General features: G+C 40.7%; 1 protein-coding gene across 2 annotated transcripts in view; it reads right to left on the bottom strand.

Moving 5' to 3' along the window:
• Positions 1-10,533: 10,533 nt before the first annotated feature.
• ABTB3 (ankyrin repeat and BTB domain containing 3) overlaps positions 10,534-14,867 on the bottom strand; it is a 165,229-nt gene continuing 160,895 nt past the window's right edge. The window contains exons 16-17 of one of the 2 annotated variants that reach the window (XM_063395761.1): positions 14,407-14,520; positions 10,534-11,947 (exon numbers count right to left, since the gene is read on the bottom strand). In XM_063395761.1, coding sequence (XP_063251831.1) covers positions 11,738-11,947; positions 14,407-14,520 — 324 coding nt within the window. In that variant the 3' untranslated portion in view covers positions 10,534-11,737. The remainder of the gene's footprint in view (positions 11,948-14,406; positions 14,521-14,867) is intronic. The other variant, XM_063395762.1, reaches the window with a different exon arrangement.

The raw sequence follows: 14,867 nt of genomic DNA, 5'->3' as shown, positions 1-14,867 counted from the left end.
ATGAGTGCAACACAGGGTCCTCATACCAAACACGAATTCCAGCACTGACAAGAGAGTACAACCTGCATGAAGAATCAGCCTTGCAACTTGCATTAAACAGAATGGGACTTGCACACCTTATTTACTGAAAGCCTGTGCTATTTCTACTGCACAGAAAAAACCTCCTTCAGTAGCTGATCTATGCCTGAGGTTGAAAGCTTGGGATACATACATACGCTCAAAAATAATGTGATAAATCTACTATCAACAACTAATAAATCGTATTGCAATATTGCTCACAACATAAATGTACAATTTGCACAAAACATGGCTCTTTCAACATGAATATTTTGCAAGCTACTATATATATATTTATGTATATATAATATGTATAATTTCTTTTCTTAAAGAATTAAATGCCAGAGCGCATGCAAAGAATTTCAAAGCAGTAGCACAACAGGAGCAATCACTTTACAGGTTACTGAGACCATTCAATACAGAAACAGTGGGATATTAGGTAACAGACAGACAGCTAGGTAGATGTATGTACACACTGCTTCTTTAGGGACCTTCCCATGTGATACCTGCATCTCAGACCCCTTTGAAAGACCAAACAGGGTTCTGAAGGTTCCCACACTCTGAGCATAAATTACTTTTGTTGGAGATGACAGCAAAGGAGGCACTTGTCCTTCGGCCAGGAGTAGAGGCAAGCAATCTTCTCCATAGCCAACATCTGTTCCAAATCTTGCTCCTGCATTTCTAAGCAGTGAGTGGTGAGCATCTATCCATCCAATGTTTTAGCTGGTCCCAAGCAGTCTCCTGCAGCCTTTACAGCTGGAAATCCAGGACTGAGAAGCTGGATCCCCTAAAGAGCAGTGCACAGCACTGCCACCATTCTAGTCAGATATGTACAAGGAATGACATGTATCCTCTGGTTTAAAATGTACAGAGTATATACAAATAAAGCTATTCTATCAAGGTGCAAGTTTATTATTCTCTGGTGTGTTCCAATGAAGATTTCTTTAAAAACCTTTATACAGACCCACCAGGAGAGTTTACACAAAGTTGATATTTTGTCAAGTTCATTATGTAGGCTTCCTTCTGCAAACTCCATAATGGAAACTCCTGTTACTTTCTCTTGGAGTTCTGCCTATGCACAGGGCTGGATTTGATAGACTACAGCCATGTCTAATATAATTTCCTTGACTTCAATACATTTCAAACTCGGATGAAGTGGCACCAATTTTTTTTTCCAGGATGTAATTCATCTCTATGAAATGAGGCAGGATATGTAACTGGATGTCAGGGGGGTTGCACTTCATGTGCCCAGTCCAGCCTTCCTTGCTTTTGATGGGACTGTGGTGTGTGAAGCTGGCACAGTTTGGCCCTATGGGTATGTCTGCAAGTCCTTGGTGCTATTTTACACTGGCTGATGACAGGCAAAGCCCTCAAAAGAAATAAATTTTTTAAAAAAAGCCCAAATGCAATTTACTAAACAGTAAACATCAGACTGATGCACTAAACAGATGGATATGGAATGCAACTTTTCTAAAATTAGAACAGTTGTTTTCTTAGGCAGATCTAAATTAATAAAAATCTTTCCCATCCCACACAGGCCTCATTCTGCAGCATGTAAATATACGATGCTTCTAATAAAAGTCATTGGGAATGCAAAGCCTGTGATCAAGGAGCAGAAGGAAGGCCTGCCCTCTCCCATTTCTCTTCAGCAAAAACCTCAAGTAACATCAGTACACGTTTATGATCCCTGCTGAAGCAGAGGGGCTGTGTGCAATGACAGCAGGATTTGGCCTTCAGCCTCTATGGTGTACCAACCACAACTGTGCAGATGACTGGATGGGAAATTACATCTGCTAGTGCATTAAAAAACCATACAGCCTTGCAGTAACTCCCATTAAAAATTCCCACTCACTTCAGGAGAGAGACGGAGCAAGAGAGCAGTCTTCAGCAAGTGCATGTTCTGCTCCACTGGAATTATGTCTCACAAAAACCTTTCTGTAATACTATTTTCCTCCATTTGGTAACCTGATTATATCAAGGCATTCACAGCAGAGGCTTTGCTCGTGTCCTCTCAAGCTAAGGGGAGCATTTCACACTGGAAACAAAGATCTCATTAGGTTTTTTTCTTTTTCAGAGTAATGCAATAATAAAAATCAACTAGCCAGTTTCACATGCTGCAGTCCCTTTATACAGCCTTAACAAAATGACATCTTGCAATGACAAATGAATCGTAATCTCATTAGAGATTTTAAAAGGATCAGCATCAGACAGATATTAAATGGGGTTTAAGATGACCTAAGGTGCACTTGGAGAAGATGCTCTGAGAGTGCTGCAGGAATTAAGAAAAGGATTCAAAAAATTAAATACAAATACACCCTTTAAAATAATGTTCAAGTTGTGGATGCAGTGGACAAAAGCAAACAAAGCTGCCACCTCAAATTATGGCTGAGCTCCTCTATTTTTCATACATTCCCTTCTACCTTTGTTCTGAGTGCCCTCAGTTAGTCTCCCAGTGGAAGGGCTTGTGCTGGATCACTAACAGCACAAAACAGGCAATTTTCAAAAGCATCTAACACAGTCAAGGGAATGACATCTTTGAATGAGCTACAAATATCTATCTGTCTTTTTAAGAAAAATATTTGGTTCCAGAAAGATTTGTATTTCTTAGATATAGTCTTTCTCTATTGAAAAGTATCTGCCACCCTACAGTCGATACTCTGTTATTTTGTTTTTATCCACCATAAAAGGGTAAGCAAAGGGGAAGAAAGTTTCACCAGTGTTGTTAATTATAGATGACCTCTAACATGCCTGTGAAGCCACAAACCAGTATTAAAGCACATCTGTGGGGTGGAGGACAGGATCTCTGTGTTTGCTGATGATGGCTGTTGGGTTATGTGATCTTTCATTTCCTTCTCAATAAAAAGTGAAATGAAACCTTCACATAAAACCCCAACAAAAGATGACAGCAAACAAAGCCACTTTACTAGAAAAAAAACCCAACCCCAAATTTGTAACAACCGTAACAAATGCAAAACAATCATAACCATTCCTGGGTTCCTATTACACAAATTAGGAGTCTGCCTAAAATCTGCAAAAAATCAAAATCAGCACAATGGTTCTGCACATCCTATTTCTGGCACATCCTTTCCAATTGTTTTCACTTTTCTTTCCTGGCTTTCAGTTCCAAGACATCTCAGAGACAGGTGAGAGTGGATGTGAAGAGGTAGAAAGGAAGAGCTGTCCCACAGACAGTGCTAGCTCTTCTGTCTTTTCAGGATGCTCACACCAGGGCTTCCTAATTTAGGTGTTGCTTTCAGTGATAAAGACACAAATCCAGCCCTTCAGAAGTGGATCATTCTCCATTTGAAATTGAGATTATGCTTTCTAATTACATATATGCATTTGGCCTGCAAAAGACTTCAAAGGTGACACTGTATGAAAGAGAGATGGAAAACAGACCTAATCCACAGACTAGAGAAATCAATGAAAAGGCTTCCAGCCATTTTAATGGGCAAATTTCATCACACTTTCATGTTTTGGTTTGTGAATGATTTTATAGCAGAATCTTAACTTGTATTTTTTTCATAGAACATTCATATATTTTTAACATGTAAATTACTTCTTGAACCCTGTATCAAATATTTAGAAATGCTAAACTAGGTACAAAGTGAAACCCATTTGGGAAAGTGGAGCAGAGGGAGGTTTAGCTGCACTAATGGATATTGCATTAATGCTTAGTGTCAAGGAAGGCTGACTGCCATTAACAAGAAATCTCATTACAAACATGATTTCACGCCTCATAACATATCCCGTAGATCTATTTACTGTCCATCTCTCTCTCTTGAACATACACACAATGATAAGTATAGACACAAAATCCAAAGCATTGCACCTGCTTAATCTTTTTTTCCCAATGAAAAAATAACCAAACCAAACCAAGAAAAAAAAAAAAAAAACAAACCCAAATCCAGCCAACCAATGCAACACCAAAAACCACAAAAAACCAGAAAATTCTCAGCGTGGATCATTGGAATTCAGTATTTTACAAATCTCACTTCTGCCATGAATGACTTAAGATGCTTTCCAGACTTTAACCTAATGAAAAAAGCCCGCTCTGAAGATAACTAATGTACAAATAGCATTACAAGAAGCTTTCAGAAGAGTGGGACTGAAGGACACTCCAGCAGCCCACCTGGTACTGGGGGTGGGGAGGGCACGTTACGAGAATGTGGTATTTCCTGTGGGTTCTTCTTTTCTCTCCTCTCTGTGGCAGATGGCACAGCCAAGAGCGAGTGGGGAAGAGGAGCACTGATCCTAACTTGGGGCTGTAAACAGCAGAGATCTATTACTCAACCCTACCCATTATGCCAAAGAGATCAGCAGGAGCAATGTCCTGAACTGCAGAGAGCAAGATTTACTTACTTGGTGTCTGCATAATACTCAGGGACCTCTGTTCCCCACTGACATGGCACATATGGCTGCACAACAGCTGCAAGGCTCCAGAGAAACAGGGACAAGAAGCAACTTTCTGGCCAAAATGCACTGATGGGACTTAAACGGGTCAAGTTTTTCTAGTACAAACTGGAATTTAGCCAGGAACATGAGGTCAAAAAGCTCTGAGATACATTCCTGTACTCCATGTATTCTTCAATGGATAACATAACTCACAATTGAAATAAGACTGCACATTTTACTGCATCCCCAAATGGCACAATTAGTCATTGGCTGAATAACTGCAAGGCAAGACTCAGTTCCCAAGGTATTCAACTGACAGGGTTAAGCAGGGTATTTGACCAGAGAGACTGCTTGGAGGCTGGGGAAGCAGCTCTCACTCTGATGAGGCTCCAGAGGCTTCCTGTGCTCCTCGCTACTTTCTGCTCCTGTAAGGCACAACCAGCACTGGGGCACAGGGGGCTTTCGACTGTGCTGAGGCCAAATCCCAGCTTGCAGATGTGCTGTGAGCTGTTCAAAAGCTATGCAGAACAGAAAGCCTGACTTTGGAAAGGCTCATCTGAAAGCCTCTCACGCAGTCAGCTTCTGGATATTCAATTTATCCACTGCTGGGCAGGGGAAAGGGTAAGGCTGGACTCTCTTGAACCTGTAGCTTTAACAAGTCCAGATGTTTTGAAACATGCTAATCTGTCCCTGCCAGAATAAGGTTTTGACCTTAATTAATTAAAATGACCTCCTAATACACTGGATTTCCCTAAAGTGGCAGTCTCTCTTTTTGTTTCTGAGCATCTCTATTTTCTTTTGTGGCTTATTGTAAACCATAAATTATTTGCATTTGGGTATTTCAGCAAGGTTTTTTCCCCGTCTTTGTTTGCTTTAAAAAGGCAGTAAGAAACAAGATTGCCTCTCACTGTGCTGGGCAAAGCCGAATAATGGAAGTTTTAATGATAACACAGCAGCAGAGATGATGAGGAGTGGAAAGACTAAAGTTAAAAAGCAGCAGCAGTGGAGATATTTTTAAGGACAAGAAAGTGCCACCAATTGCATCAACTCCGTGGCTATATCTGAGCATGGGACCAAGCAAACCCTCTGTGTGAACACTGAAGAGACTGGAGCCACCTGGGCTGGTTGGGAATGCCAAGCAAGTGGTGGGAAATGGGGCTGCTTCCCCTCTTCCTGCTCTCCCCTTCCCTTTGATTTCACAGAAACTCTGAGTTGGGGAACAAATGAATTAGGCAACAGTGAACACTGCACCTCTAGAATCAAAGATCTGAAGGTATACATTCAAATTCTAGTCCCTAATCCTCTTCCCTTACTAAGACCTCTTCATTAGTGTGCCATCCAGCATAGACAGAAACCTGTGCCTAAACTAAGCATGCCATTCACACACTGTCATCACCTCTACAGGATGAAAGAACAAAACTGTCAGCCCAAAGAAAGATGGAAAATGCCTCTCCAAAGGAAAAGAAACAACAAAGTTGTTGTTCTGGTACAGTCAAGTGGACAGATTTAGGATTTAGCCAACTAAACATGCAAAGCAGAAGGTGTTTGTAGAATTTAATCTACCCAGCCAACACAACCTCTCTTGTAAGTTGCTGCCACGTCTCCTGTGTGTTTTCATGACAAGCAGCCCAAGCAAAGAACAAAACCCATGATCTAATGAGACTCTTGACTTTGAGGTGGCGAGATACCACATTTTAACTACTGTGCAGGCATGCAAGATCAACACACTCTAGGCCATCCATGGCTGTTGCATGCAAGAAGCCTTCAACAGAGCTGAAGGAATGACAGCTTAACGGCAAAAAGAAACAGAATGCCCTCCTCCTGCCCACACTGAGCTTGCTTCCCCAGCTCAAAGGATCACTGAAGGCAAATTCCCACTAGTCTTTCAGCAGGTTTCCAGATTTTCCTCCTGCTTCAGGCACCACACACAAAGTATTCTCAACAGTGGTCTCGCTGAAGTCATGAAGCACTGAGCCACAGCTGAAGACTTGGCTTTGCTGTTTTTTGCACTTGAAGGCCAGTTACAAATAGCAGGTCAGGTGAAATGTCAGTACAATTGGTCAGTACCACCTGGTCAGAGTGGGCATCTGCTGTTTTCACCCACTGGAGATAACAGGCTTTACCTCAAAATAAATAACAAGTTTAAAAAGGCCTAATAATCTTGCTATAAATGTATGGTAGTGCTGCACGTTTGTTTGGTTGTAGGTTGACATCTAAAATTAGTAATGGTTTCATCTATGGGGTTTCAGATATTATCTAAAGGCTATTTCAAGGCTAACTTCCTGCAAACTAGTTTATTAAGTTTTAGGAAAATCCTAGGCAGTTTTTTTAAATTCTTATAAATCTCAACATTTCTGTGCCAGAGGATGAAAGCACATCAGGCCCTTCATTTCTGTAAAGCCTCTGCAGAGCCTCACATGAAAGACACTTTGTCAAACAAACTAACTTAAAGTCTTTGGCTTTAGGTAAATCTCATTCACCAAAAAACCCCACAAAAACCCAACACCAAAACAAACAAACAAACACAACAACAAAAACTAACCAACCAAAAATCCCCAAACAAACAAACAAAAACAACAACAACAAAAAACACAAACAAAAAACCAGTGGCTTCAGAGTCAACTTTAGTGAATGCAGGTTTCAGGCTGTCATCTTTCAGCAGTATTTTAAAGACAGAGCCAGCTCCTGAGGGACCCTGAATATGTGCAACTGACTTCAGCTAGATCTGTAGGTTCCCAGCTTCTCCCAGGATTTAACCCATAAACAGGAGCACTATGAATGGCTGCTTTTTTCTAGGATGGCCTAATCCTTGCCTTGAGTATGTGAATGTGTTAACTTTAACAAACCCCACCTGAACAGGGTCCTGCATACCTGAGTCCCCACAGACCTGGCGGCATTCCACGCCTTAACAGAAGCCTCCTCTGATTTTAGGCAGGTACAGCTGGGAAGAAAAGATGGCCTTTCCTTTTTATCACTGCATCACCTTGGAGCAGTTTACTTCAGTGCAAACTTCCCTTCTTATTTCTAACCTTTAAAGAGCAGCACATGTTGCTTTGAAACTAGAATTTACGAAAGCCCCCAGCACATCACACATTACAGCCCATCCAGGACTCGTGCAATGTTTGGTATGAAGCCAGGGGACATTCAGTGGAAAATGGCTCAGTGTCTAAAGCAGCACGTGGAGGATTCAGCAAGCAGCTCTCATTAGTGCCAATAGGAGCCTGGCTACTAAACCTTCACACCCTTTTAAAGATGTTTCCTCTGTCTTTAATAGACATTTGCACGAATCCACTCCGGAGCTGAAACCAAGCAGGCAGAAGTTGTAGCTGGGGAAAAAATAGTCTTAGCCATTAGAAAGTTGGCCTTGTTCCAGAACAGAGAGCATCTGGCCACCAGCTGTGTTTAGAGGACAGCAGGCCTAAGGAACAGATCAGGGGAAAATCAGAGAAGTAAGTAGACAGTGCTGAAATTTGAAATGAAAAGAATGCCAGCCTTCCCCTGTGATGTCCAAAACCTTTGCCCTCCTACATTCCCCATCCTTTTCTCTTCCCAGCTCTTGAGCCAATTATTGGAAAATCAACTATTCAGGACAACACAGATACCACTTCTGGGCTTGGGAAGGAATCCAGCAGGGCTCTAGAGTAAAAAAAAACCTGGGAAGTGTGGAAACTGGCAGGCAGCATGTGAAGCAAAGTGGGACTGTCAGGAAATTCTGGAAACTAAGGGATGACTGTGTAGGGATATAAGGAAAGATCTGCCATGAGGCAGGGACAGGATATCTGTAAGTCCTCAAATAGAACAGCAGTGGATTAGTATAACAATGACAGATGGATAGGCACCTTCACTCATTACAGGCTGGAAAATTATGATTAAAAAAGAAAATCCTAAGTTTTCCTAAGGATGTCGTAATTTTTTCCATTTTACCAAGACTGGAGTCAATATCTGGCCTCAAAATGTGTAAATTATTGCAACTCATACAAAAACTAAAGGAAGAGAAAGCTTTTTATTTTCTAAGACGATAACACCATGTCTCAAAAAAAAGCTAATAACATGCTCTGGAACGAGCCTTATCTGATAGGGATGGTATTCATGGGCACCCACTGAAACTCACATTGCTTTTTAGATTAAATTGACAACAGCCCTTCCCCCCAGCCCCAGATTAATGGAATGAAGAATCCATGCATGAAGCCACATATAATAAAGGTTTGTGATTATGAAACAGGCTAGAAGACACGATCAGAATTGCAATTGATCTTGATGAAGTGGGGAAATAGCCCTGATTAGAGCAGAACAAATTTAATAAAGAGAAATTGAAAGTGTTGTACTTTGAAAGGTGTAGTAAACAAATGCACAAATAAAGATGGAACTCCTGGGAAGGCAGCAGTGAATCCCTCAGGAATTACAAGACAGACTAGATCAAAGTCAGCCGTGAGATGTTCTTGTAGAAAATATCTGGAGATATATTTTCTGATATGCTTTACATAAACCACAGCAACAGTTTCTCTGCTTTGCTTGTTAATGTATAAAACTCCTGCCGAAGTACATAAATTTAAGGGAAATGGGAAGTCATGAGGGGAATGACAGCAAGAATCAGAGACCTAGAAAACACTAACAAAGGAACTAGGAAGGACTATACTGCAAGGTGGATAATTCCTTTCATTCATAGAATAACTTTCCAAAGAGATCTTATAAGATATCTGGATTTCCCATCAATCAGGACTTGAAGGAAAAGTGGCTTGATTTGTAATGAAGGAATTCTGAAGTCTTTTAAGAAAATCTTCTGATTATGAGAGTGATGAATAGATTTTTGAAGAGTCTGCAAGCTGCACGTTGTCTGGCATGGTTCAGCTGGACCTCACCCAGCCTCACATCAGGAGAGGCAGACTAAAACCACCATTTCCAAACTCTGGTTTGTGGATCCGCAAAGGTTTGCTGGCTGCTTCCAGGAGAAATGAATGCCAGGTTTACACAGGCTAGCTTTTCTGCTGGCAAAAGTCCTGGGGATCACTGGTCAAAAAAGAATTGAAAATTATAACTTTTTTCTTAATGTTTCTTTCAGCTATACATCTGTGATGTTTTGATTACCAGTACTTCCAAGGGCAAAAGTTATTCCTGTATAAATCCTTAGCTGCAGTCCCTGCCTGTAACAGCTCAGGGTGCCCAAACACAGTGACCATGCCATGTACAGACACCAAAGGCCCCATTAAGCCCTTTATTGCTGAAAGAAACCCAGTGAACTTTACTACAGATACTCTCAACTCAGAAGAAGGACTAGCATGGAGTTACCACTGTTTCCCTCCCTTTTAATATAATGATTATTGTTTGAAAACATGCTTTTTTAAACCATGAGGCTGCAGGGTGAGGCCTGCTCTTAGCTAGTTATTTTTGTCATAGAAAGATGGGTTTCCATGGATGAGAAGGCACACCAAGCAACAACAAGCATCCCTGCGTTGCTGTTGTATTAACTATGGTCTTGCTTCTCTATGATCACAACATTCACACAGAAGTAGCCATTATTTAAAAGCTCCAGACAACACCTTGACTGAACATCTACTATGCAGAAAATAACATCTAATTGACTGATATGCTGTGTCTTTGCAACATTAGTGGCAGTTTAGACATTTTGTCATTTGTTGCAGAAACTGTAGAGGCTTTAAAAGGCCAAGCACAAAGGAGGATTTAAATCTCAGAGTCATAAAACAGCTTCCTACTGATAGCTAAAGCCAAAACCGTGTTATCTGAGCACATCAAAAGCTGGAACATGGAAGAGGCACCTGATGTAGATGCTTCAACAAAAGAAAAAGAGGTTAACATGCATTCTTCTAAATTTCCTAGAATGGCACACTAGAAAATAAATATACTAATGTCACTTTGCCATGGAGAAGGCAACATCTTTGCCTACTTCTTACTGTGGTTTTCAGGGAGGGCATCCGGAATGTTGTGGCACATAGTAGATTTGTCTTGCTAACAATATGCTGCAAAATAAACAAAGCTTTGACATTTAAATCACAACCCCCATCCCATCCCACCCAAGCCCTGCATTTGTAGATTACCTATACATTCTCAGAATACAAGGAGAAATCATTCTATAGTACATATTTAATTATAATTTAAAAAATTCTAACTCAGACACAATCTCTGGCCAGTAGCAAAATATCCACACATCACTAAAGTAAAGATCTGTTATTATCTCTTCACTGCAACAAACAGAAATCAGCATCTCGAGAAGGAGCTCCAGGGGTATCACATCGCAGCCAATCGCACCAGATAAAAAAATAAGCTAATTGCACATTTGAAGTTTGACAAGAAGTAACATTTCGTTTTTCCTGGCAAAACGAAGCACGAACGTAACATTTCACAGGTACAGTTACCATGCAAACGCATGTTTGTTGAGTTTGTCACGGATTTCAACCCCAAATCACAAGTAGCATGCAGTTCTCCTGCCCCCCCAACTACTGTATTAGAGACAGCCTGGGTAATGTGCCTGTTTGGTGTAACCACAGCCTCTTAGGCAAGATTATACCACCCTAGGAAGGAATACAAGCCAAAATTGATCATACGTGTGTTTACACAATGTACATTTTACCATTTAAAAAACCAAAACATGTTACATAGATTCTCAAACACAGCTCTGTTGAAAATGAAATTTTAAGCTTAAGAAACAGGTTTTAAACTACAAGGCCACCCCTTTATTTTTTATGAACAGTTTAAAAAGTTCCCACCCCTAAAAATCTGCCAGTATATTTCCTCAACTCTAACAGTCTTACCCACTTCTCTAATACAGTTGATCTTTGCTGGACAGCAATAACAGTTCTTACAATTCTTAAATGCACGAGATAATGGATAGATTTAGTTCTTAACTGTGTAACACTGGAACAAATCTGACTTAAATGATTAATTGGTCAGTTCAGGTGCCCCCCAGCACTACCCTTCAGGCAGGGACTTCTGCTGTTCACTGATGTGAGTTCTGGCTTTTGTTGGCATCAAGCTCCATGAACAGGCTCGTGTTCAGCATGTGAGTACAAGGGCAATTCACTGGATACTCTGGTACCCAGCTTGCTCAAAACCAGGGAGGAACTTTGTCTTCTGTATTCTCTCATCCAGGTGGCAACACAGCCCCAGCTCAGCACCTTTGGCCAAAACAGAACTATTTGGATGCAACGTAGAATTTTTTTACATTTTCCTTTTTTGTAGTCATTTAAGCAACTGCAACAGGTTTGAGCAACTGCAACAGCAGATTTAACTTGCAGGGTCTTTGATTAGAGGGTTACCATCTTCCTCAGCTTTACACAACAGAGCCCTTTGAAGAAGACAAATGAATTGACTGAATCCTTGTGGCCAACGTCCTCTGTAAGTCGTCTAGTACATTCTGACCAGATGTTTCTCCATTCTTGTCATACAACAACTGTTTGAAAGCTTCGTTTTCAATGAGGACCATCATATTTTTGAGAAAGTAGCCTTCACAATAGGCAGATAGTTCTGTGACGCCGAGGAACTACAAGAAGTGAAATTAGAGAAAGAAAATCATTCTGATAAAACCCAGGCAGCAAATACAGTGCATAAGAGCTGCACACAAACAAATACACAAGCTAAGCATTTTAGACAGGCACAGTCCAAATTTGCTTACTTACAGATATGAATGCATGGAGAGGAAGGAGTTAATAAAACACTATTTTATGCTGATGGTTCTCACAGTAATTCCATGTTAAAAGACCCTGGCTTGGGGAAACAAAATTCCACAGGCTAAAGCTCTGCTCCCTTGGAAACTGATGGGAGTTTTACCACAGAATTTACCAAACCCACGATTTTGTGCGAGAAGTTACACCCTAAAACTACAGGTTTGGGAAAACATTACAGACCATGTTTCAAGAATGCTGTCCTTAGCAAGGATGGGGCATATGACTGCAGAAAACTGTCATGCAAAATTTCTTACTTTGAGGAGAAATGGAAATAATCAGTCATTGAAAAAATCTCCCCAGAGCAGAGGTGGATTTCCCAGAATCGGACCCTTTAAGATTCAGCTGGGCAGGGTTCTGGGCCATCTTGTCTAGACTGTATTTTTGCAACAGGTGGACCAGATGATCCTTGAAGTCCCTTCCAAGCTGGTATTCTACAATTCTGTGATTACAATTTTAAAAATGGAAAGCCTATAGGGATATTAATGATATCAGTACTCTCTAATGAACTTGTATTTGTAAATATGACCAAATCCACACTACAGAATCACAGAATATGCTGAGTTGGAAGGCACCCACAAGGATCACTGAGTCCTACCTTGGCCCTGTAAGGGACCATCCACCAAACAGTATCTTTCTCTCAATCTTGATGACAAAGGCTGTGCTCCACACACCTCTCTGGGCCAACCTGCTCCCACATCCCCTGTGGAAAGGCATGGAGGTCCTGCAGGTGCAGATGAGCTTGCAAAACAGCAAGGTCAAGAAAGGTGTCCCTGACCATGGTTCTAACTAGATGACCTTGAAGTGTCCCTTACAACCCAACTAATTCCAGAAGTCAAAGATTCATGCACAGCCAGATTGGCTATTACTGCAATGCCCTACCCACAGCAGTGCCAACATGACTCTGGCTGTAAAACCCACTCAGGTACCCTATTCCCACTGCTTCCATTGGGAAGTGCAGGCACAAAAATAACTTGCAGGTTGAGGCTCTTACAGGCAAACCAGGAACTGGATTTAGCCACTGGGTTTGTTAAGTCCCAGCATCTAAGAATTTTCTTCAATCAGGATATAAATAACAGACCCATTTCACAATTCAAAGAAAACAAGATTTTAAAGCAAAATTATTATTTTTACTGACAGCAATACAAATTGAGAAGTTCACACATGAGCTAGAGGATAAATCAAATACTTTTCAGATGATTCCTGCACTGTAATTTTTTTCCTCTTACATTAAATGGACCTGCAGATATACCACATTGCTTATTTTTACAGGTGGACCTTTGTGCTATTTCAAACACTGATTGCATGTTATCTGTACACAAAGACATAACATTACTATTCTCTGTAGGAAATACCTGATGATGGGAATGGAGGTCAGATCTTCAGGGGTTTGGAGCAATCTACAGGATTACTTTGTTCAATCAAACCTCCATGTCACAATGCATCAGTTTATCTTTTGTACAGACCATACAAGTTAAAGGAAAAAATCTCTTTAAGAAATGCTTGAGGAATATTTCACTGCACTTACTTGTGTGTCATTTCCATCTTCCAAGTGAAAATCTAACTACTACACGTGAGGAGGGAAAAAACTGAAACTAATCAATGTGGTAACCACCTCCACCAATGCGTGAAAATAGGTTTTCTAGGACAAGAAATGCCATGTTTTTGTGTCTAATGACTTAGGCAACCTCACAAGCTAAGTATATAATTTGATTCCAATAAGAAACTCTCCAAGACATAAAATTCTCATTACCATCCTTGCAGGGCTCTGAGCCATTGCACTTCCACAACGTGGCATTTTTATATATTGACAACGTGTCACCAGCATTGAGTGTATCACCCCAGTGGGCTTCAGGCAGGAAGAAACAGGTAATGGAAATGGGAAAATGCATCTTGGAAGGTGAAAGCACAGATGCCTACTTCACTTAGTGATTCCTGTAAAATCAGCTCAGCAGTTGTGTTGCCATGAATAAGGGATAGATCTCCCACACAGTGACACACTCAAATTGAGTCTGAACCACTTAGGGAAGGGGCTGAGAAGCTGCCATCTTGGACTTAGGCTACCTAATTTTGGATTGTCACTATACCAGGTACCGATTAATCAGTCCCAGTAAATGAATGACAAATCTTAAACATGCAACAAATGTACTAAGCATATCAGATATACATATATATATATATATATATATATATATATATATAAAACTACTTATTATAAAACTACCTGCAAGGATGAACGGCAGACACACAACATGCAAGCCTATGCAGTTATTTTTACCTTGGCATGGTTATAAATATCCACACAGTTTTCTGTATTAATGCTTTTTGCACAAATGATCTCACAGTGTCGTTGTAAAGCTTCAAGCTGGAAAAATTTAGCAGCAGAGAGAAGCTAAAAAAAACAAAAGGCATGGAAAAAATAGTCAAAAACTGCTGAGCGATACGGAATCAGAGCTTGCTTCTTCACTGCTTCATTATATTTTTTTCTCTGCCCCTTCTTCAGTTATCATGAAAGTACTGACAAAAAGTTAGAATGAGAAGATTGCTTGGTTGTTTTAACCCTCTGCAGTCCCTTCTAAACCACACAGTGGGAATCTATACACAGAGAGAACACCAAAGACTGCTCAGGTGCACGTGCTGACTTTGCAATGGGACAAGGAGTAAAAGGAAACAGCGGCTTGAAGAACATCCTGTCACTTTGCAAACACGACTCTGCAACAAGGCACCTGCAAATACATC

This window comes from Prinia subflava, chromosome 4, assembly GCF_021018805.1.
Source record: "Prinia subflava isolate CZ2003 ecotype Zambia chromosome 4, Cam_Psub_1.2, whole genome shotgun sequence".
In the NCBI taxonomy this organism is placed as follows: domain Eukaryota; kingdom Metazoa; phylum Chordata; class Aves; order Passeriformes; family Cisticolidae; genus Prinia; species Prinia subflava.
This window is presented reverse-complemented; position numbering and strand designations above follow the sequence as displayed.